Genomic DNA, 22,139 nt, shown 5'->3' with positions numbered 1-22,139 from the left:
TGTAAAGACTATGCATTATTGAACTTACTGTTTAAGATTGTTCTGTCGGTTAAAAGTTGCCCATGCATTTTTATTGAAGGTAGGGTAGGCAGACAGAAATGGATTAAATATTAATCATTCCAATCATTGCATTAGGTCCAAATGCAATAATAGGATGTCCTATCTGCCTGTCAACATGTATTTCCATACCTCCGCGCACCCTGCTTGCACAGGCATCACACGTCATCAGCTTGTTCCGTAAGGCTATGCATGCAGAGTTAGATAGTCACCGAGCGCCACAGACAAACAGTAGCTGCCTTTTACAGTTTCTCCTAGGGCTGAACGATTTTGAAAAAATAATCTGATTGCGATTTTTATTTATTTTTTTACCAATATTGCGATTGTGATTTAATATGCGATTTTTTAAAAAGCTCTTTATCTTCTGTATTATTCAACAAAGACAAGCAATTTCAGTTAGAAAATCTCATTTCATCATATCGTGATATTATCGCAAATGCAATTAATTGTTCAGCCCTATCCTGAACCAAAACAACAAGCTGCATTCACGCCATCTCGTAATTACTGTAATTAAGAGCTGGCAACCCGGAGCTGTTCACATCCTCGAAATTGTTTACTGTGCGCGTTCATGTGTTTTGGAGGAGGCGTTCATGTTTGCTAAGCCTCTCAAAAATTGCCTACACTACCTTTAAGTTTTTGCTCAATTTATGCATGTTACATAACCATTTTTCCCCTAGCTCCTCCACCAGCTGAATTGTGTGATCTACAGCACTGTGTATAGAGGTTATAAATGTTACCTGGGGAAAAAGCACTTGTGAACAACAGCAGCCAGCAAGGAGTTTGAGATGAGCTGCTAATTGATTCTCTGAGACAGAATTTTGCTGTCTGTATTTTGAGATTACATAACTTTCTTAATTTTACTCTTCTAAAACATTTTTACATGATATTTATAAGCTTATTTGTTCAACAAAGAATCAAGACAACACTAGACATGGTACACTGTGGTTGGACCACATTCCAGACAAGTTTAGAGACCTCATTCTGGACTTCTACGACAGTTTCAGTCTGAGTCTCTGCGGGGTCTACAACATCAGACTGGCACAGGCTTGAGAAGGGTATCATCACTGGATGTACAATTTCAGTGATATTATTCGCACTCACCGTGAATATGCTGGTGAAGTCTATAGAGGTCCAGTGTGGAGGTCTCCTCACCAAGCTGCCCATTAGGGCTTTCATGGACGATCTGACGGTGACAACATCACACGTCCCAGGGGGCAGGTGGATCCTGAAGGGCCTGGAAGAGATGACCACCTGGGCTTGCATGTGCTTCAAGCTAGCAAAGTCCAGATATCTGGTGTTGAAGAAAGGAAAGGTTACCAACAAGTTCCGCTTCATACTTGGGCATGACCCAGATACCATCAATCACTGAGAAATCAGTGAAGAGCTTGGGAAAGGTGTTCGACTGCAGCCTAAAAGACACGGCAGCCATCTGTGCAACCAACGTTGAACTGGAAGGCTGGCAAGTCAAGCCTACCTGGCAAGTTCAAGGCCTGGATTTACCAACATGGCATCCTCCCACGGATTCTCTGGCCCCTTCTGATTTATGAGGTTCCAATATATACCATCGAGGGCTTTGAGAGGAGAGTCAGCAGGTTTCTACGGAAGTGGCTAGGTCTACCTCGAAGCCTGAGCAGCATCGACTGGTATGGCCAGAACAACAAGCTGAAGCTCCCTATCAGCAGCCTGAATGAGGAGTTCAAGGTGGGCCGTGCCAGGGAGGTGCTGCAATACAGAGTGTCACAGGACCCGAAGGTCTCCCAGGCTGGGATCGAGGTGAGGACAGGGCAGAGGTGGAGGGCAGCAGAGGTGGTGGATGTGGCTGAGTTGCGGCTACGGCACAGGACACTGGTGGGAGCAGTGACTCATGGGAGAGCTGCAACAAGGCGCAAGGGAAGGAAAGGAGATCACTGTTGCAGCAAGAGGTGCGGGCAGCAGTAGAGGAGGAGCGGGCCAGTAGGATGGTTGGAATGCGGCAGCAGGGAGCCTGGACAAGATGGAAGCATGTAGTGGACCGCAGAGTCTCATGGGTAGAGCTGTGGAAACAGACCCCCTCGCATACAGTTCCTGATCCAGGCGGTCTACGATGTACTACCGAGCCCATCCAGCCTGTTTGGCTAGGGATTGGTGGAGTCACCAGCCTGCAACCTCTGCCTGAAGAGGGGGACCCTGGAGCACATCCTCAGCTGCTGTTCGAAGCCCCTTGGCGAGGGGTGCTACCGTTGATGCCATGACCAAGTCCTGAAGGCCATAGCGAATACCATCAGCTGTGGAATTGGCCACTGCAAGCGCCTCCGCCCAGTGAAGAACACCATTGCTTTTGTCCGGGCTGGGAAGAAGCCACCATTAGCTGCCAGAGCCGCCTCAACTGGCCTGCTAGCAACAGCACAAGACTGGGAGTTGAAAGTTGACCTGGGGAAGCAACTGAAATTCCCCAAAACTGTCGCCACTACAACACTGCGGCCTGTTACTCATCTCAGAGACCTCCAAGCAGATCGTTCTCCTGGAACTCACCGTATCCTGGGAGGACCGTATCGAGGAGGCCAATGAGAGGAAGAGGCCAAAATACACTGAGCTAGTGGAGGAGTGCCGGAACAATGGGTGGTGAGCGCGGTGTGAGCCCATTGAGGTGGGATGCAGAGGGTTTGCTGGCCAGTCTCTCTGCAGGGCCTACAACATCCTGGGCATCATAGGGGCCAGTAAGCAAAGGGCCATCAAGGAGGTCACGGAGTCAGCAGAAGTTGCCTCAAGGCGGCTGTGGATAAGGAGAGGAGAACCACGGGTGGGGTAGGGCTACCTGGACACAAGCTGGGGCCTGATCAACCCCAGCTGGGTCGCCTGGGTGAGAATGTATGATGCTTGAAAGACCCGAAACACTCTGTGACCCCAGGTAACATCACTGGTGATGTGTCCAGGTTGCATCAAGTTGATGTATGTTACAAGGTATGATTGCATAAAACTACTGTTAGGTTTCTGGTTGCAGCAACGAGGAAACAGGATTTCTGTGCAGCAGACTTTATTAATGATAAACTTAAACTTACAGAAACACTCAGGAGACTAAGAACAAGGACATAACAACCAATTTAACATTAACGTCGACAGACACTGAACAGGACAAAACACAGGGCTTAAATACAAAGAGCAGATGAGGGAAACAAGACACAGCTGGGACAAATGAACTTGAAACCATAGTAACAAACAGGCTTGGGATGAACTGATGAAGGAGGAGTGGCTAGAAACTGAACACAATGAACAATGAGGAAGTCCAAACAGAAACGTGACATTACCTCCCCCTCCTGGAAGGCGTGCCCTCGCGCCATAAAACAATCAAAGGGCTGGGAGGGTGGGCGCCCTGGAGGCTAACTAGGAGAGGCATAGGCAGGACAGGATGCCTCCAGGGCAGTACCGGTGATGCAGGGAGCAAGGGAGGTTCTTGCAGTTCAGGGGGCCACCAGGGCATCGCTGGTTCAGGAGTCCAGGGTGGAGCAGGCAGCTCGGGGGACCAGGGCGGAGACGACTCTTCCGGGCTGAGCGTCTCGGAGACAGCCTCCGTAGCCGACTCAGGTGCGATGGCCATCTCGTACTAAGACACAGGTGCGGCTGACATGGCGTGAAGAAGCTCAGGCTCGGCAGGCATGATGTGAAGAAGCTCAGGCTCGGCAGACATGACGTGAAGAAGCTCAGGAATGGCGGCCATCTTGGGGCGTGGCTCTGGAATGGCGGTGGCCATGATAGCTGAGGGCTCATGGGTTGGAGCAGGAGCTTGGAATGAACCTATACATAGACGAACGTCCTCTCTCCACGAGTAGTTACCCATTTCTGGAAGGTCCAATGATAGGTCACCCTGTGCTCCAACCCAATATATGGTCTTGAGGCTGGTATTATCCAGATTTGATAATTCCGCCACCTCACAGAATTTGGCAGAGTAATCTCTGAGAGGTAGTCCTCGGTGGTGGGGATCAATGAAGGCAGCTGCTAAATCCATATTCAGTTGAGGTCTGTCGATCTGTTAGGTTTCTGGTTGCAGCAACGAGGAAACAGGATTTCTGTGCAGCAGACTTTATTAATGATAAACTTACTGAAACGCTCAGAGACTAAGAACAAGGACAGAACAACCAGCTTAACAATAATGTCTACAGACACTGAACAGGACAAAACACAGGGCTTAAATACACAGAGCAGAAGAGGGAAACGAGACACAGCTGGGACAAATGAACTCAATGACAGAAACCATAGTAACAAACAGGCTTGGGATGAACTAATGAAGGAGGAGTGGCTAGAAACTGAACACAAGGAACAATGAGGAAGTACAAACACAAACAGAAACGTGACAACTACAATAGCACAACATGGATTGCATGTTATAAAAATGAATGGTTGTGAATCAATGTTGCATTGTGTTTATTTTAGTGTAAGGCCATAGCTAATGATGATTTATGTATTTACCCTTTTTCAGCATTGAGAAAAATCTTTTTCACCTATACTTTCACTGGTTTCTCAATGCTGAAAAAGGGTAAATACATAAATCATTATTAGTTATGGCCTTACACTAAAATAAACACTCAATATAAGTGTTTGTGTAGGCATGTGAATGAGTGCATAAGGGTGGTGTGTAAACATATTTGTATTGATCGTTCATATTTACTCGTACACACAAACACACACTGATAAGAAACAACAAGCTGTATTATTCTTAGACAGAGTCAGACTTCTATAAAACAGTTTCAGACTTCACTATTTTAACTATGTTGCAGTTTTATGATATTGGAATGATATTTCTTCTCTGTTGCCAAAACTTGTCAGGGCTGTGATGACCTGCCTATAATGCATAATCCTAATAATGTTACCTACAAAAGGTCTTCAGTGAGTTACACTGAGGGTCTTGATAAACTGGTTATGTACATAATTCTGTCATGTAAAGAGATTTGGTATGCAGAATGAAATCTTACTCTTGAGAGTTCCTATACAGTGTCAGCAAAACATTGTTTTAACTGCTACTTTGTCACAATGCCAACATATATATATATATATATATATATATATATATATATATATATATACATACATACATACATACACACAATATATAATGGTTTACAATAGTGGCCAAAAGTGATGTCTGGTGGAAAATTGACATCTTCACCTGTTACGCCTAACTCATCCCGAGCACCACTTTCTAAGAAACGGCTAAAGACGCATTTTCGTCAACACTTGCTCAGTTGATACTAACACTTACTATTCTATTCTATTTAAATTCTATCTATTTTTTCCCCATTTATTAACAAAAAAACCTTGCACATGTACTGCTCTAGACTAACTGGGACTAGTCACAGCACTTGCGTATTGTTTCCCTTTTGTTGGTTTGATTACTTCAATTATTCTCATTTGTTAGTCGCTTTGGATGAAAGCATCTGCTAAATGATTAAATGTAAATGTTAAATGCAAATTGCGTAGTTGTGCTGGGAGTCAATTGTTTTATTTGTGATAAAGCAATAAAACATGCCAAATTGTCATTAAAAACAAATATCCCCCTGGACATCACTTTTGGCCACTACTGTATGTGTAAAATTATTTCTGTTATGTTAGTCTCTTCTGAGCCACATTGACCTTTAACCTAGTTTATCTCCCTGCAGGTCTCTCCTTCTTCTCTCGGGTGCTGGAAAACTGTGAGGATGAGGCTCGATTTGAGCAGGTCAGTCGTCGTCCCCCGTCCCCCCACCCCCTGCTATATCACCAGTTTCTACTACTAACTCAAGCATCTTGTGATACACATATTCGCTACAAATTTGATTTCTCTCTCAACAAGAGAGGATGTGGTGAAGGAATCACACGAGGAATCGAACTGCTCAACCGTGGCCAAACGCATTACATTTAGCCCCACTGATTTCTATTTTGCACAGACCCTCAGGCAAGCAACATAGCAGTATGAAGTGGCAATAAGCCTGTGGATACACCAGCTAAATTACCATTACACTAATATAGTTTTTTGAATGATTGCTCTCTTTACTCCAAAATATCCCTGCTACAGGTCTCATCTTTACATTTGATAGGTAAAATATCAGGTAAAGCTTTGTTGCCTTCTCGTTCTTAAATATGACTTGAGGATGTGCACCTCATGCATAATGTCCTCATGAATGGTTTCAGATTCTGTAGCAATAAAGAGTTTTTTATTTGCATTGATAATAATTTGCAGAAGTTCTTTTTGAAGTGCCCCTATTATGCTATTTTAAATCTTCCTAATTTTGTTTTGGAGGTCTCCTACAATAGGTTTACATGCATCCAAATGCAAGTTCAAAAAACACTTTCCTCATAATATACATGGCACATCACCTCTTTTCTCACTGCGTCTGAAACGGCTCGATAAATGACTCAGTCTCTCTAAACCATTGCTTCTCAAAGTGTGGGGCACTGCAGGGGTGGGGAGGGGATCAGCTGAAAAAAATAAAAACAGAAAACAGACGTTGCAACAGAGTTCAAGTGTGTGAATAGAATTTTTGCGCTCTGCCTTTATAAAGCGGCACCAAAGCCAATTTCACTGAATCGTTATTCTTCCAACTTTTGACTTGTCACTGAACAAGCCCGACATAGAAGTTGCTAGATTTTTTTTAAAGGGGGGCGTGACTCTAAACCCCTCCTTTCCGAGAGCTTCCTCTGCTCTGATTGGTCAGATGGCTCAGTCTGTTGTGATTGGTCTACCATTTACAGCGTGTGTCGGAATTCAAAGTCCCTTTCAAGGAAAGTCTGTTCACTCTGTAGTCATATTTGCAACACCTCCAGCAGCTATTTCGGGCATACAAGACCAAGTCCTGTCTTCTTAAATGAGGGAATCCTGAAATCTAAAAAACTGCTTGCCGAACTCACAATTAAACAACATATTTCAAATCAGCAACAAAATCTGACATGAATTGTCCCATAAATGTTGTTCCTTATGCTCAAATAGCATTTATAAAAGCTTATTTTTCAGGCTAGACCAGCCAATGCACATGTGCATTCCTTAGCGCGCGTCTCAGAACACTGGCTGTTTCTATGACAACTGCAGCTTCTAATGGCTATTCCGCCATATTGTGTGTTGCACTTTTCTCCATTCATAAGTAATATAAGTGCACTGACTTTCTATATATATATATATTTCTATATTTCTATATATATAGCGTCAGTTTTACCATATCAATTCCAGTCTTCGCGACATGTCGACAACACATGTTGCTACAACTTGTTGCTTCTCAGCTACAACTACAGTGTTTGAGGGTGGGTCAAAGTACTATGTCGACATTGTTAGTAGGCAGCCAATAAAGACCTATAGGCTGGCATTATGCAAATTTGTTATAAACCTATGTGGATATGTTACGGAAGTGAGCCTGGAATTGCTAACAACTAGTTTGGGCAGTTCAGAATCGATTATTCCTTTTAGGAGAAAATAACTTTATTTGTTGTGCACTTTAAGACTTTGCAGACCTTTACATCCACAAATAGCTGTATTACTCACTGCATGCATGGTAATAATCAAAAAACCATAATGGGGCACTTTAAAATATACCTGTATATCCTCCTCATGTGTCCTTATAGTAGGCAGAAATTCAATTATGTTTTGTTGTCAGTCGTGATTGGAACTCCCACACTAGTGTTAGCCTCGTCTGACACTTGGACGGGGTTGCTGATTTTTTATTTTTTATTTTTTTTGTGCTGCAAACAGCAAGCGTTACAAAATTGCTCTTTTGAATCTATTTAAAAACCAAGTGCTGTTTCATTTCTTGTTGATTGTCTTTTATCTATCTTAATGAGGAAGGTTTCTACTGTATGATAAGGAGCGAGAGAATGACTCATAGTAAGGCAATAAACAAAACAATTATAATTTGGGTTTATCTAAATGTAGAAAAATAAAGTTGATCGTTTTTCTGCTAAGTAGGGACATAATCAGTTTTTTTTTTTTTTTTTGCTGTCCTTAAATGCCCTATGAACTTTCTGGTTGACCTCCAGCCTTTTTATTTCCTCTCTATCCCTCACTCATAGTTTTGTGGTAATAGTTTAATCATTTCTAGGCGGTTAGAGTGGGTCAGTACACACTTCAAATCGACTGAACCCACTCGCCACTTATGATTACATCACAGATCTCATACCAAACCCCACAAGATAGTTCAGAACTATCTTCACTCCTATTACTGCACTGTAGGATATGTTCGCTTTCTTTCTGTCTTTCTCTCCCTCCATCTTCTCTTTTTTTAAATAGCATGTTTGTGTTTGGCACCCGCATTCAGGGTCTTTTCAGGTTTGTCAGGCATGCACTATCAGGTTTCATATTCATAAGAAGTAACATGGGTTTTAGTTTACCTAACACTGACATGCACTGAAAGCAGGGCATTATCAGAAAGCGAACAGACTTTATTTTGAAGAGACGTTTGTGTACATTTTCTATTGATCATGACAGCATTTATTCAAAGATCAATGACGATCAAAGAGCGATATAAACGGGCATGTATTCAGACGTGGCGTGTGGACAAGCACACTTTCTGCATTGTAAAGAGCCAATAAGTGTCTGCATGCCAGATTCTGGTAGTTTTCTGCACCTGCACTAGCCTGGAAATCCAGACCTAAATCTAAAAGATAATTGGTCTGGCGTCGACTAATGAAAATCGGCCAGCTCGAGGGGCGGCACCAAGCATGCATTTGAAAATCTCACTGCACGCAATTGGATAACACTACGACCAATCACAATAATAAACCCCATGCGCTTAACTACCAGCGGAGCTAACTAGTAGATTAGACTCTTGCCGTATCCGGTCGGCAAAAGCGCCCTTCTTGCAAAGGAACGATTCGAGCGGCGTCTTCTGTTCCTCTTTTAGATAAAAAGCCAAGTCTAACTCGTTCATTGTAGCGGCCAAAGCCGTTTCAAACAACTGGTGTTCATCCATAGCCATCTTGCAATGTTTACCAATGACTTCGACGTCACAGCACTGTCGTCATCTCGCCTCTGGCCCGCCTATATCAGATAACACGATGTGATTGGTGCAGCTCGGATACAAGGGTATATTTAATGAGCATCATTACTCGATGCCAGAGTAACTCGCTGAGCAAATTCAACTTGTGCTCTCACGAGAACTCTGGATTTCCAGGGTACACCTGCACAACATAGAACTCAGAACCATTCCACAAGATGGAAAGTATGTTCAGCACAGATTTTGTGGGTTCACGTTCACATTCTGCTTTTTGCATATACTCTGTAGCTAGAAAGTATGCATATTCGTACCCGGGTTAAAGTGATAGTTCACCCAAAAATGAACATTGAATTGTCATAATTTTCTCACCCTCATGTCATTCCAAACCCATAAGACTTTAATTCATCTTCAAAACACAAATAGAGATATTTTTTAATAAAACTTGAGTGATTTCTGTCCCTTTAAAAGTACAAAAAGATATCCTAAAAAAATCCATATGAATCAAGCGTTTTAATCCAATCTTCTGAAGAAACATGATCGCTTTATATGATGAGATTTCATTTAGTATTTTAACTAATTTAGTTAAACATTGATCAAAGCACACAGAGCACATCTATTATGGTGAAAGGAAGCTCAACTGTGCTTGCTTGATGCAATGTTTTGTTGGGACGGAAATCTCTCATTTCATTAATATCTTTATTTGTGTTTCAAAGTCTTAATTTTTGGGTGAACTGTTCCTTTAAGCAAATTTCCCTGCTACGTCTCTCTACTGCTTCTCTCATTCTGACATGTATCCCGCCATTTCTTTCCTCACAGCCTTATTATCTCAGAACAATTGAACACGGCATTAACTAGGGCCCTATTAAATCAGTTTCCCTCTAATTCTGTGTTTCCATTTTAATTTTCTAGATTCTTTTTGAATGCTTTAATTAAAAATGTAAACATCAAAAAGCATGTCTAATCAATTGAATTCATAAAACCGTATCAACTTAATAATTAACCACTGCCCTATTGGATTTTGGATCCAGTGTTGGATTTTTTGCAGGAGTGTTTGAGGGCTGGAATGCTTAAGGTTTTTGTGGCAGAAGAAAAATCTCTTGATTGTGTGATAGCTATACGATAGCTTTCTTTGAAACAGTTGAAACAGTGATGAAATGCTCATGGAGTGAACTCTCAGAGCAGCTCTGGAGATGAAGTTCATGTGTTCATGTCCTCATAAAGTGAGACAGCAGACACTGAAAACACCACGAGCATCACTTGTGCTTGAGTATATGCAGTAAACGAAACTGCGCTGCTCATTCATTCTCAGACAAACAGAACATGTAGACTTCATATTTCTTTTTACGGTTTAACAATCACAGACACTAGTCCATATTTGAATTTGATTAATTGTATGTCCCTATTCTCATTTGTTAATATTCCATTATTATATGATAATAATAATGGATAATAATGGAGAGCCATATTCCCTGACATTCCATTCCGTTTAAATGATTGGATTAAACAACTCTGTCCTCTTTTTCTGCAACGCGGAAATCATAGGGCCCTAGCTTGTTTACTAACCCTGCTGTGTGCAGCTGAGTACACCTTTCAGGTCTCAGCTGTACTCACACAAATAGACTATTCATTTGAATCAGAATGGACCCAGCTATTGTTTATGTATGAGCAATTATTATTTTATCTTCAACAAGCTCACAGTCGCTTGCAAAGACAAAGCTCTACATAATTTAACCGGATACATCCTGCTCTTAACATTCCTGGTATAGTGATGCATTTTTCCCCACATAATCTGCCCTTCCTCGTTTTATGTATTATAGAAATAAAATTGTAAGCACTTCTCAGTGCTGTGTATTGTTATGGCTTATTGTTGCAGGGCTGTTGAGCATGGAGCCTGATGTTGACTGTGATGGACAGAAAAGGTTTTAGGCAGACGCTTGCTGCAGCTATGTACAAAATTGCCCTCCTTTACATCAGCTCTGCTGGAGTGCCTATCTTTAAACCATTGATTTTATCTGCAGGAGTCCAGCAAGAAACTTGTTAACAGCTGCTGATGTGAACGTTTGATGCTCACGCTGGTTAAGGCACTTCTTGTGGTGGATGAAACTTCAGTGGGCAGAATATATAGATCAGATATGTACAATTTCATTACTATTGCTTGTATTTAGCATTGTAATGTCAAATATTAAAGAAAAGGAGTGATTGATGGAGAAAGACTGAACCCATAGTGACAGGCAATTTCTCTGAGACCTTGTTAACATTTATTATCATGCAGGGGAACACGAACCCCAGGCTTTTCTGAAAAAAAAACTTCCAAGGGGTATTTGGAAAGGATTTGGACCTCACTTTGGTGAACTTGTAAGTTCTTGTAAATCATAACTTTGCTTTAAATTCTGTAGAAATGCCAGGGTATTGGTTCGTGGGAGATATTTTCATATTTTGTTGAGCTTCTGTTATTTTATATTCCACCGTATAATTAATACATTAGACTTATTAAACATACCATCTGCATTTTATTAATAAATAAATTTGCTGTTAGGTCTTGCAGAGAACGTTTCTGTATGATTGGCAAACAAGAAGGTGATGTTAAAAGGCAAACAAGCTCAGGGGTGTCTTATTAAAGACAGAGGAAGCTGTGTGGTGAGCTATTTTTCTCGCACAGTGTCAATTATTTTTAATTTAATAGTTAATGATTCTAATACTGCTTCTTTAATGATGTTAATGATAATGCAAAAGTTATCTAGTATAAATGAGTGAAGGAACATAATTCTTGTTTTGTTTTGATGAAAAGGTACTTGAGTCTGAAATGCGGCTGTTGGGGCTGCATAACATAATACATTTTGGGAAACAGGTCTAAAAAATGGGCCTGGTGAAATGTAAACTAGTGCAAATTCTTTGTGAATGCTAATTGGTAAATACTTGAAGTGATGACATAGTTGCACAGGAATACATAGTGTAACGAAACAAAGGGCAATGTGTAAAGAATGAATACTTTTCCCCAAATCCTTTTTGTTGAAAAAAAATAAAAATAATTGTCTGCAAGAGATTATGACGGTGTTACCACTGCTGATGTTTGTATGAATGCATGTATACCCATTTAAGGATGTTTACATGCCTCAGCCCTATTACTCCCATGCATTTAAGTTCATGTCCATCACAAAACTTCAGCTATGCCTATCACACTGCATCAATGTCTCAGTGAAGAAATAAGAGTTGCTTTCTCATTATGCTGATGGGGAATTGTCTCATCATGACCAGCATATCTCATTTGATTTGATCATTCTCTTCAATGGCCCAATGAAGCACCAAATTGCATCAATCTCTCTCTTTTGTCAGTCTAATCATTCTTTCTGTTCAGCTTTCCAACAGTTTTCAACCATACTTCACGCTGCCAGTGAATGAAATGTTGACGTTTCACATTAGATGCTGTTGTGTTTGCAATGAAAAGCTGACAAATTAATTTGATGTTTAAAAAGGTGTGAAGGTTGAACTTATCGAGCTAGAGGTCAGACGTAAAGCAGTGATTCTCAAATGGTCATGCTTTTGGGACCTTTATGTTTGTGGCAAGTTCCAAAATAGTGTAAAAAGTTGAAAAAATAAATGTATATATTTATTAATGGTAATACATAAAGGGATGACACAGTTGCTCAGTGGGTAGCACTGTTCCCTCAGAGCAAAAAGGTCCCCGGTTTGAGTCCCGGCTGAGCCAGGAGGCCTTTCTGTGTGGAGTTTTGCATGTTCTCCCTGTGTCTGTGTGGGTTTTCCTCCAGGTGCTCCGTTTTCCCCACACAATCCAAAAACATGCAGTATAGGTGAATTGGAGATGCTAAATTGTCTGTTGGTGTGTATTTGTGTGTGTGAGTGTGTGTGAGTCCCAAGCCATGTACAGTATTATGGATGGTTGGGGAAAGACCTGGCTACACCTTTGAAAAAAATCATTGCCAAGAAAATTCATTGCCAATCTCTCACGGCGAGATTGCACATAGAAAATCACCTAGAGTCGGATACGACTGAAAAAGGTTAATAAATGAATTTATAAAGAGGCTTTTTTAAAATAGTTTGAGTGTCTGATTTTTAAATGTTTTGACAGAAGCACCCCAAAATTATTAATAATATTGATAACTCTTTTTTTAATAGTATAGTTTTTTGGTCCTGGTTTTTGAGGATGAGTGCATGTCACACAACCTTTCCATGTTGAAACTTATACCAATTGACATTTGTACTTTGACTTAAATAACAGACAGGTGAATCATTTTATCCTCCATTTATTAAAAGTTAATAAACTTATTTATTTGTATATGCTATATATGCATAATTATGTGGTTTGCATTTAGCATTGTTTTCCCCTGCTGTTTGTGACCCTATCAGAACTATTATTAATTGGTTCCCCAGTTGAGAACCACTGATATATAACAGCTGTGGATTAAGCTAATAGACAATTAAATGAATAAAAGTTCTGGTGACTTGTTTCAAATACATTCAAAAACGGGCTAGCATTTTGCATTTAACTAAACTACCTTACAGTGCACAATCTCTATACTTGCATACTACCGTGCTGCTGGCTTAAAGTCTCTAACATTACTGCCCCCTGTCTTTATCAATTGTTAAACAAAATACAGACGTGTAAATGCATGTCACCATTTCTTTTGATGCTTTAGATTTAATGGAAAAGGAAAGGGGAAGATATGAGCTTGTTGTGACTCAGAATTGAGTTAGGTCACCTAGCGAAATCTGCGGAGGGTGAGATGTTTGAGGTGCTGCAGGAGAAATCACACACTGTGAGGCCATATGGTGTAGAGGGAAGAGGGAAGAAGTAATAGCTACATTAAATCATCCCAGATTACTGCGGTAAATCAAAACAATCTGTTTTAATAAGCTTAATTAGCTGAAATGTTCCCGAGAGTTGGCCGCGCACTGGGAATCTGAAATAATAAGTGCTTTAACTTGTTGTATTAATGTCAGGAAACGACTTTATATGGCAGCATGAAACATTACAGAGGTTGGAAGATAGATATGAAGAGAAGATCTGAGAAATCGAGATCAAAAAACTCAAATTACAAGAAAAACGAATAAAGGGGAGAAGAAGAGACCAAAGCATACAGCATGCGAGAAAGAGACAGATACAAATGTAGGAGAGGAGGAGAAGGAAAAAACGTTAGAGCAAGCGAGTGTGAGAAAGAAAATCACCGGGGGGCTTGACTGAGGAGGCTGATTAGAGATGCGGTTTGATGTCAGGACCAGTGCACATTTTTTACCTAATAGAGAGGCATTGGTTTCAATGAAAGAGTTGAGTGTTCATGCGTCTTTCCATTATCTGAATCACAGACAAAAAGAAAGAGAGAGCGAGAGAGAAGTGAGGGGGAGGGAGATGTGGCATGTCAGTGTGTGATCCTTTGCCATTGAATAATTCACTCTCCGTGCATTTAAATCGTGAGGAGGCTTTCTTTGAGCTGAATTACAAACGCAAATCACCTCAAGTGTTCACCATCACTGATGCAGAGAGCTCATCTATTCACAGCTTATGTAAGAGGGGGAGGACAACCATTGGTGAGAAAAATTAAATGCTAGTTGGTAAAACATGACTGAGGTTGGTGATAAAACCAGGATGCACATTTTTAAGTGAAGGAATCTGTATATTTTAGATTATTGTGGTAGTTATTCAACGTCTTTTCAATAATAAGACATTCGTTCAAATGAACTGACTCCAGACTTGATTCTCAGTGTAGTTTCAGACTTTTGGACTCAACTGTAACATCATTCGTACCTTCATCTATTAAATACTGGAATCTGATTTGTCGATCGCAGTAACGCTGTGTATCAGACCGCTCTCTATTACTTTCATGTCTCTCATATCACACTGCAGACTCACTCTTGATTCATACAAACAGAACTGGTGCTATTGATTGTAGTGAAAATTCACTACTTTAATACTGTTTCAGTGTTTGTCTTGTCGCTATAGGCTGATTGTTTTGTACATTGTAATGGACTTTTTTCTTAGTAGGAGCTTTATGATTTGTTGTGGAGCTAACTGTACATTGTCCTTTATGCATATATTATAGTTTATTGGGATTCTATTGGGAAAAAAAATGCTTTCATGACATGTTTCTTTGGTTTATGAGAGTCTGTAGTGCATCCTAGAGAAAAAACTAGAGTAAAAGAAGAGGATGAATAGAGAATAGGCTGCAGTTATCTGCAGTGAAATAGAGTCCAGTCAACAAGACACTGAGTGAATCTGTAATGTCACAGCTCTCTGAGCTCAAACCTCACGACAGCAGGATGGGGAGATAAGTCTTTTTTTCACGGGCAGACTCCTGCATTCCAGGCATTCCTTTCAGATATGCGCTTTCTTGTGTGTTCGTCTTTTTTTTTTGTATTAAAAAACATGAAATTATCCTTTAAAAGTTATTAGACTTTTTGTTAAAAACATAAGAACATATATCAAGTTGATTTTTAACCATATTTTTTCGCCGTTTTTAACCATGCATCTAACAAAATGGGGTGAAGCTTATGCTTTGAAAATGAGTGCACGAGCCATGCTATTTTTGTCCAATTAATTTTTATTTCCTGGGTTAATTAGTCATGGTGAGCAACTGTGAACTAGCGGTACATCTTTGTGTTGATGAATTCAGCCTTCTTACAAATGCTATTACAAAAATAACTCTTAAGCTGCATAGAATTCTTTCAAAGTTTATAATCAGCAGCCGTATCATCTGCAAAGATAATTTGATGCTCATCTGATCTGCATCTATGGGCACAGTCACTGTAATTCCTTCTAATCTGTTCTCTAGATAGCCAGCAGCATTTGTAAGAGTATTATTAATTATTGTAAAGGGTATGTTGCAACTTGTCACGGGTTCTTGTAATAATATTATCCATAATTATTTGCGGCAAACTGAATTATGCACAGTTGTTTACATTTGCAAACAATATTCAGTTTTTTAATTTATAGGGATGCACAATATATTAAGATTCTGGCCTTTTACAAATGAGACAATATTTTCATGTTATGGCCATCTATAACTGTTATAATTCTGATGTTAAAATTCTATACTATTTTGTCTGAGGAAATGAAAGACAAAACTCTAAAAACTCAAATTAATCATTTTAAATGCTACAAGTGGATTTAGGCATCACAACGTACAGTATAAAGATGAGATTTGATAAAGATAACATTTAACAGCAATAAATAAAGGCGATAACTGACCTATATATTTTGTGCATCTCTGTTAATTTATAATTGATGAGCAATAACACCCCATCAGACAATTTTAAACATCTCACAAATTGCTTTTGATTCTCAATGTTACGTTTGCGTCATAATGGTTGGGATTTTTTGAAGGATATCCATCTGAGTGACTTTCAATAGCTGTCTGTTTGTTTTTTCATTTATCCACAGGGAGCATAAGCAAGTTAAAGAGATGATTCCTATCTCTACTCTTCATGTTCCCTATTCTTCCCCATACTCTCCAAACCGCCTCATCTCAAGCTTTCTAATAACCGTACTAAAGGTTAATGTACACGAGGGATTGAGTTCAAAATAAGCCCTCACTGCCAGTTAATTCTTTCTCTCTAATGAGCAACTCCATCTCCTCTTGTTTATTCTTCCTCATATTTTGCACCATCCGTGGGAGTGAATATAGATTCCGCACTGGAGCTCAGGGATTTGAGGGGAAAATCCTCACTCCGCTTGACTGGACTTTACCCCGTGGGTATTTGGCTCAGTCCGTGAAGGCAAGCAAAGCGCACAATTCCTGCAGTATACTCCATCATTGGCTCCCCTCTGTAGGTTTAGCATATAGACGTGTCCTGAGGTTTGTGCAGCTGCTCGAGTGCGAATGGAGTTGGTTTGAGACATCTAGTAAATCTCACATAGACCCTCTTTTCAGCCTTTTTCAGACTTTACAATTTCCATACATGCCATATGACTCTTTTTGAAACCCTCCCGTGTTCCCGTTTTTTCCCTTCTGCATTATAAAATGTTCAGATGTAGTTCTGTGCAAGCATCTGGTATGTATCTCTCCCTCTCTAGTGAGGATCATGTCTCTCATCGCATTAACTGCTCATACTGTGATGAGAACCCATAACATTCAAATAGACAAATGATCCTAATGTGTTTGGAATATAAGACCGTAGGTGTCCTGTTGACAGAAGTTTGCTTTTGTGTGTGTGTGTGTGTGTGTGTGGTTAATAACAGCATCCCATCCTCAACCAAGCTCAACGTGTTTTATCCCATTAAGTTTCACTAGATTCTTAAATACGTTATTTCCTTTTGTAAGCCTCATTAACGTAGCACCCGGACAAGCTCAATTTCCTTCTTTTTAAAAAAAATATATTTTCTGTTTGTGTTTATATGCAAAGTCGTAAAAAGCTCTTCTTTGTACAGGATATTATTGAGGTTAAATGTATACATAGTGCAATATCATCCACAAGGAGCTGTCAGGGGTTCAGTTTTGAAAATAATTATTCTCCAATCTGCCCTGGTTCAACTAATTATTTGAGCATACTGATGAATTTAGTGGCCTTATTATTTTGTATTTAGTTTCCTATAATCTTTGTTTTCCCCTCAGCTCTTTTCTATAGGCTTACTGCATCTGTGTTTACTGCAGACTTGTATATATATATATATATATATATATATATATATATTATTATTATTTTTTTTTTTTTTAAAGAAATTAATACTTTTATCCAGCAAGGATGCACTAAATTGATCAAAAGTGAGAGTGAAGACATTTATAGTGATACAAAAGATTTGTATTTCAAATAAATGCTGTTCTTTTGAACATTCTATTTATCAAATAATCCTGAAAAAAAGGTTACCTAACAAAACATTTTTAAATAGTAATTATAGCAGTGATTTTCTCTTTTAGCTTCCAACATGAAACATAGATGGCAACAGTTAGGGAGACAAATTATCGCCTGGCAAACTTTAGTAAACTGCCCTCAATCAAGGCACAATGTTTTGTTTCTGCAATTACATGTGTCAAAATGTGTGATGGAGTGAAGACATTCCTATTTTCCATATGCTTTGTTTGCACTGCATTTGGAGAAGAGAAACACATCTCTGATACGATTGTATAACAATTATCATCTAGACATGTTGTTATCACGTGAATTTAGAATTTTTCAAGACTTAATTTGCTTGTTAAATGTGGTTGTCACTCCTGTAAACCAAACTTGTTTTCAAAACAGGATTAAGCAGAAGTGACAGCCTTATCTACCAGCACGTGGCCTCTGTGACTTTTTAACCACACTTCAACAAATCTCATTCCCTACTCAGTGCATTCTGGCCAGTCTCAGCTCTGCACTGATTGATTTGGCAAGAAACATTGTGGTCGCACAGCCTTGCAGTGGAGTACCGCTGTTCTCCATAATCGCAGTGAAACAGAACGCCTCAGCAGCCCTCAGGGCAGCCCGTTTGTCTGTATAGATCAGTGTGCCAGATGGGAGTCCATGTTGGGATCATGAGCAAGCTAATGCATCATCCCACTGTTTAGAGCCCTAGCACCAGAAAAGACTCCTACAGTGTCATAAATTGCAAGTTTGCAACAATTAGTTTGAAAGGGAAGCAAATGGGTCGTCCTTCAGTATCCTATATAATATTCACACTGAAATCCCTAGTAAAATTTGGCATGTTTATGGCAAGTAAATGGGCTGACCTTAGTGTATTTAGATTGAGACTAGTGTATTTCTATCTTTGGTTATAATAGAGAAAATGGGCACATTTAGTAATAGTAAAGGACTGCTTTATTGTGCAAATGATCAAAATTTGTCTGTCAAAAAATATAATTTTTTTTTTGCAATTGCAACTTTATATCTCACAATGTGACTATGTGTTATTTTAAACTTCATCTCAAAATTACCTTTTTAATGTTTTATTCGGAAGCATAAATGGGCTTCCGTATAGATCACCAAGCACGACATTATCGATAACTTCCGCCCGTCTTTATCTGTGCTCATATGAAAATCTAATGGTGCGGTGTTGTACTAGAGCTATTTTGGTTATGAACCCAATATAGTGTGGATAATAAGTATGGAAATGTCTACAAATGGTTAGTTCTGCTTAAACAGATTGAACATATTGATTTTTGGCTTTGTTTGGTTTGTTTTCCAGGCTTTCCGATGGCCAATTGGGAGTCAAGTGGATGGAGACGAGATGCTGGAGATCCAAGTGTTTAATTACAGCAAAGTCTTTACTAACAGGTATGATAATTCAATACATTTGCTGTGTGACTTAAGATCAGCTCAAAAAAGATTGCAGCCTATTAATATACAGTACTTGCTTCTGAATGTATAGTATTTATTGACTGACATCTATATAGATTTAAGAGGCTATGATCAGAAAATACATTATAATCAGTACACATACAAAGATTATTGCAGTCTAAAATAAATCTAAACAAGATATTGAGTGGAACAAGGCTATAAACAAAGCCTAAATACATTTCCATTTAGTTCAAGTAATTAACATTCATGGCTTCAACCTATGGTCTCCAAACACACTCCAGCAAACAAAGGATTGGCTATTTAAATGTTCTCTTAGACAAACTAAGGCTTGTTTGTTTAGCAATAAGTCTTTGTTATTTCCATCGGCCCATACAGGACCTCATAACTCGTACATTTTCTTTGTGATGCTGGTTTTCATAATATGTTGTATTGACAGTCCAGTAGAGTGTAGATTATTTGAGCCTTTTAGGTATTTTGAAATGGCCTACTTAATCACTTAATCATCTATCTATCTATCTATCTATCTATCTATCTATCTATCTATCTATCTATCTATCTATCTATCTATCTATCTATCTATCTATCTATCTATCTATCTATCTATCTATCTATTATCTATCTGTCTGTCTGTCTGTCTATCTATCTACTGTATCATCTATCTATCTATCTATCTATCTATCTATCTATCTATCTATCTATCTATCTATCTATCTATCTATCTATCTATCTATCTATCTATTATCTATCTGTCTGTCTGTCTGTCTGTCTGTCTATCTATCTACTCTATCTATCTATCTATCTATCTATCTATCTATCTATCTATCTATCTATCTATCTATCTATCTATCTATCTATCTATCTATCTATCTATCTATCTGTCTGTCTGTCTGTCTATCTACTGTATCATCTATCTATCTATCTATCTATCTATCTATCTATCTATCTATCTATCTATCTATCTATCTATCTATCTATCTGTCTGTCTGTCTGTCTGTCTGTCTATCTACTGTATCATCTATCTATCTATCTATCTATCTATCTATCTATCTATCTATCTATCTATCTATCTATCTATCTATCTATCTATCTATCTATCTATCTATCTATGCTTTAGCAGAGTGGTAGTTATTGACATTAATTAATTAAATACTGCCAATTCTAATTTACACTCATTCACGAGATATGAATGAGAGAGCAGCCACAGAATAGAGGTTCGCCTATCAGTTCTGGTTATAGAATTTTCTAGAAACTTGTTGATTGGATGCAGTGCAGTTTATTTCCTGTTCATGTACCTGTCAGTATTCACTCTGTGAAGCTTTTCTCCCACTACTCTGAAGGAGTGCTGTGGTGTTTTCTATATACTGTATTCGTCCAGAAGTGGTGGATAGGCTGACAATCTTTACTAGCTGTTCTCCACTAAATGACGTGCAAATTCTGTGGCCTTTTGTTCTCCTGATGCAGACGTCAGTGTGAGTTGGTGCGTGCGAGTGTATACCGTTATCTTGGTCTGGCTACATCAACGTGACTTAGTAAATTTGCAGCTGTCGTGAGCACAAGTAGAAAAATCTATCATGACTATTAAGTTAATTTAATTGTAGTACAATCAATGGTCAGCACTTTGTTTTGTAATCATAGGCATTGTTTAGAGCTGACAGTGACACCTGTGAATAGATCACAATGTATAAGAAGCGCATCTGCTGAATAATTCACATGCCCCTGTGACATATGTTAACCGCGCCACTCATTAGCTATTTGTTTGTTATTTACAGATGTAATTTCTATCCATCATATGCATTACGTAGCTGACCTGATCGTGATCTATGCGAACTCAATAGATCGGGACAAAACACCAGGTGTGAGACCGTTGTGTACACGCAGCAGACCGATGTGTAGCTCAGAAACTCTATCTTCCTTATGACAGGCAAGGTTATACATCACATTAGAGGTGAACAATTCCTAGCCTTGGGAAGATCAGGCAGTAATTGAGAATTAATGGTGATTCATTCAACATTGCTGTTGTTGTTTCATGACCAACTGACCACCAGGTGGTGACATTGTAGATGCCTGCAATAGCATTAATAGGATCCCATCCTGCAAATAAAGACCATATGAGAAGAAATCAAATAGATAATAAATAGTTTGGGTATCAGTAAAGAAAAATAAATTTATACTTTTATTCAGCAAGGACACTTGACAAATATGACAGTAAAGACATTTATACTGTTACAAATAAATGCTGTTTTGAACTTTTTATTTTTATTCATTAAAGAATCCTGAAATGAGGTATCATGTTTGTGACACATAAGCACCAAATCAGCATATTACAATTATTTCTGAAGGATCATGTGACACTGAAGAATGCAGCAATGGCTGTTGAAAATTCAACTTTTCCATCACATGAATAAAATACATGTAAAAAAATTGTTAAAATAGTAAACAGTTATTCTAAACCATAATCATATTTCACAATATTACGTTGTTGTTTTTTATTACTGTATTTTTGATCAAGTAATGCAGCCTTGGTGAGCATTCAAAAAACATATATGTGTTTTAAAAAGTATTGGTAGGTTAGTAATAAGCCTGTGTGTGATGTAATGTTTTATGTCAGTGAATGTATGTCAGGAATTGGGGTGCGATTTCATGCATTTAATTAGTAATATCACTAGAAGGCAGAGAGTACACTGCGGCTCTATAACAGGATCCGTCACTGAGAACTGCAGAACTGTAGATAATGTGCAGAGGAAACGCAAATTCCAGCTCAGAATTCCAACACAGCCACTCATTATATTACTCACTAACGAAATGAGAACTGTTGCCATCTCCTCTGTGTTAAATACATCCCTGCCGTCAGTTATTTTTGCTCCCCATTTTCAACAGAAGAAATGCTCATTGTCCCCCTCAATTTATATTGTGGTTATAGTCTTCACA

At 39.0% G+C, this 22,139-nt stretch overlaps 1 protein-coding gene across 13 annotated transcripts in view; it reads left to right on the top strand.

Moving 5' to 3' along the window:
- The window catches only part of otofa (otoferlin a), a 66,436-nt gene that overhangs the window by 1,743 nt on the left and 42,554 nt on the right, over positions 1-22,139 (top strand). For all 13 annotated transcript variants that reach the window (XM_084090361.1, XM_084090359.1, XM_084090369.1 and 10 more), the window contains exons 2-3: positions 5,688-5,746; positions 19,099-19,187. In XM_084090361.1, the coding sequence (XP_083946487.1) occupies positions 5,688-5,746; positions 19,099-19,187 (148 nt within the window). The remainder of the gene's footprint in view (positions 1-5,687; positions 5,747-19,098; positions 19,188-22,139) is intronic.

This window comes from Abramis brama, assembly GCF_963993115.1.
Source record: "Abramis brama genome assembly, chromosome: 18".
Taxonomy (NCBI): domain Eukaryota; kingdom Metazoa; phylum Chordata; class Actinopteri; order Cypriniformes; family Leuciscidae; genus Abramis; species Abramis brama.
Note: the sequence above shows the minus strand (reverse complement) of the source record. Positions and strands in the feature narration are given on the sequence as shown.